The sequence below is a fragment of the Rhinopithecus bieti genome, unplaced genomic scaffold (genome assembly GCF_001698545.2).
Source record: "Rhinopithecus bieti isolate Rb0 unplaced genomic scaffold, ASM169854v2 scaffold_57243, whole genome shotgun sequence".
Taxonomy (NCBI): Eukaryota; Metazoa; Chordata; class Mammalia; order Primates; family Cercopithecidae; genus Rhinopithecus; species Rhinopithecus bieti.
In genome coordinates this window covers 308,465-309,779 of record NW_016822477.1, presented here as the reverse complement: position 1 = coordinate 309,779, position 1,315 = coordinate 308,465, and the positions used below count along the sequence as shown (strand labels likewise).

Sequence of the window (1,315 nt, the reverse complement as noted above, 5' to 3'; positions counted from 1 at the left end):
ATTTCCACTCCATGGTCAATCATCCCGTTTTAATCCACTATTGCAGAATGCTGGAATTATTTCACTAGCTCCTCTCTGCCTGACCACTTCCTCTCCCTCCTTAGGTGATAATCTTTTAGAGGACTGTGATGAAACATGGTGCTAAGTGAGCAAGATAAGTTAGGTTATCTTTTTTTTTATGTTAGATGAAGTGAAGAAGAGAGGGTGTTGACTCTTCTCGATGAAGTGATGAAGCCCTGAACTGTGGCAATGATGCGTGAGAAGGATGTAAAAATCGTAAAGTCGACTGGTGACCAATTAGAGCTGGAAGGACTTACCCACGCTAACACCTCCCAAATATGGGAGTATTTTACTACCATAAATGAAATACATCAAGTGAATTTTTGCTAAGCGAGCAATACCCGCGCTTCGGTAAGAACTGTCACTCTTGGAGCAGGCCAACCAGCCTCCACCATCCAGATGGCTGATCCTAGATTGGCAGCCTGCGTCTCTCTAGCTACCGTCTCTATGGTTCGGGGAATCTCCAGGTCGGGGCTTGACCGGTCCGACTTTTGCGCGTGCGCGAGTCCTGGCGCGTGCCCGCCCTCCCGCAACTGTCTGACCCCGCGGGTGGGAGGGGTGGGTCTGGGAACGTTGCGGCGGCTGTCGCCGCGGCTCCAGCAGTCAGAGCTGTTCTGCGGCCAAGCGTGCGCCTGGAGTCCTTCCTTGCCACCTGGGGCGGCCGCCACCCGCCCCCAGATGGTGGGTCCGGAGGATGCCGGAGCCTGCTCGGGAAGAAACCCCAAGTTGCTCCCGGTGCCTGCGCCGGAGCCCGTGGGCCAGGACGGGAAGGTAATCCGGGCCATGGGCGGCTTTGGCGGAGGCGTCGGCGCTGTGGAGCCGCCGGAGGAGGCTGAGGAGGAGGAAACGCCGCCTAGGCAGCTCCTTCAACGTTACCTCGCGGCGGCCGGGGAGCAGCTGGAGCCGGGGCTCTGCTACTGTCCGCTCCCCGCTGGCCAAGCTGGCGCCCCGCTGCCCTCGGCAGCCCCACGATCGGACGGCTGCCCGCTGGGCTCGGGTTCCAAGCACCGCGGCGCGGAGGTGGCGGATGGCCGCGTGCCGCGGCACGGAGGCATGACCAACGGAGACTCGGGTTTTCTGCCCGGTCGGGACTGTCGCGATCTGGAAGAGGCTCGCGGGCTGGCGCGCGTCGGCGGCCGGGAGTCGCGCCGCCGCCGCCCCTGCGGCCGCCTCCGCCTGGAGGGGCCTGGCGACGAGGACGCGGACAGCGCGGGCAGCCCGTCCGACTGGGCCTCGCCGCTTGAGGACCCGCTTC

General features: G+C 62.1%; 1 protein-coding gene across 1 annotated transcript in view; it reads left to right on the top strand.

Annotated features, from left to right (window-relative positions):
• Positions 1-558: 558 nt before the first annotated feature.
• The window catches only part of TBC1D12 (TBC1 domain family member 12), a 145,622-nt gene continuing 144,865 nt past the window's right edge, over positions 559-1,315 (top strand). The window contains 1 exon segment of the mRNA XM_017860965.1: positions 559-1,280. Within this exon segment, the coding sequence (XP_017716454.1) occupies positions 739-1,280 (542 nt within the window). The 5' untranslated portion in view covers positions 559-738.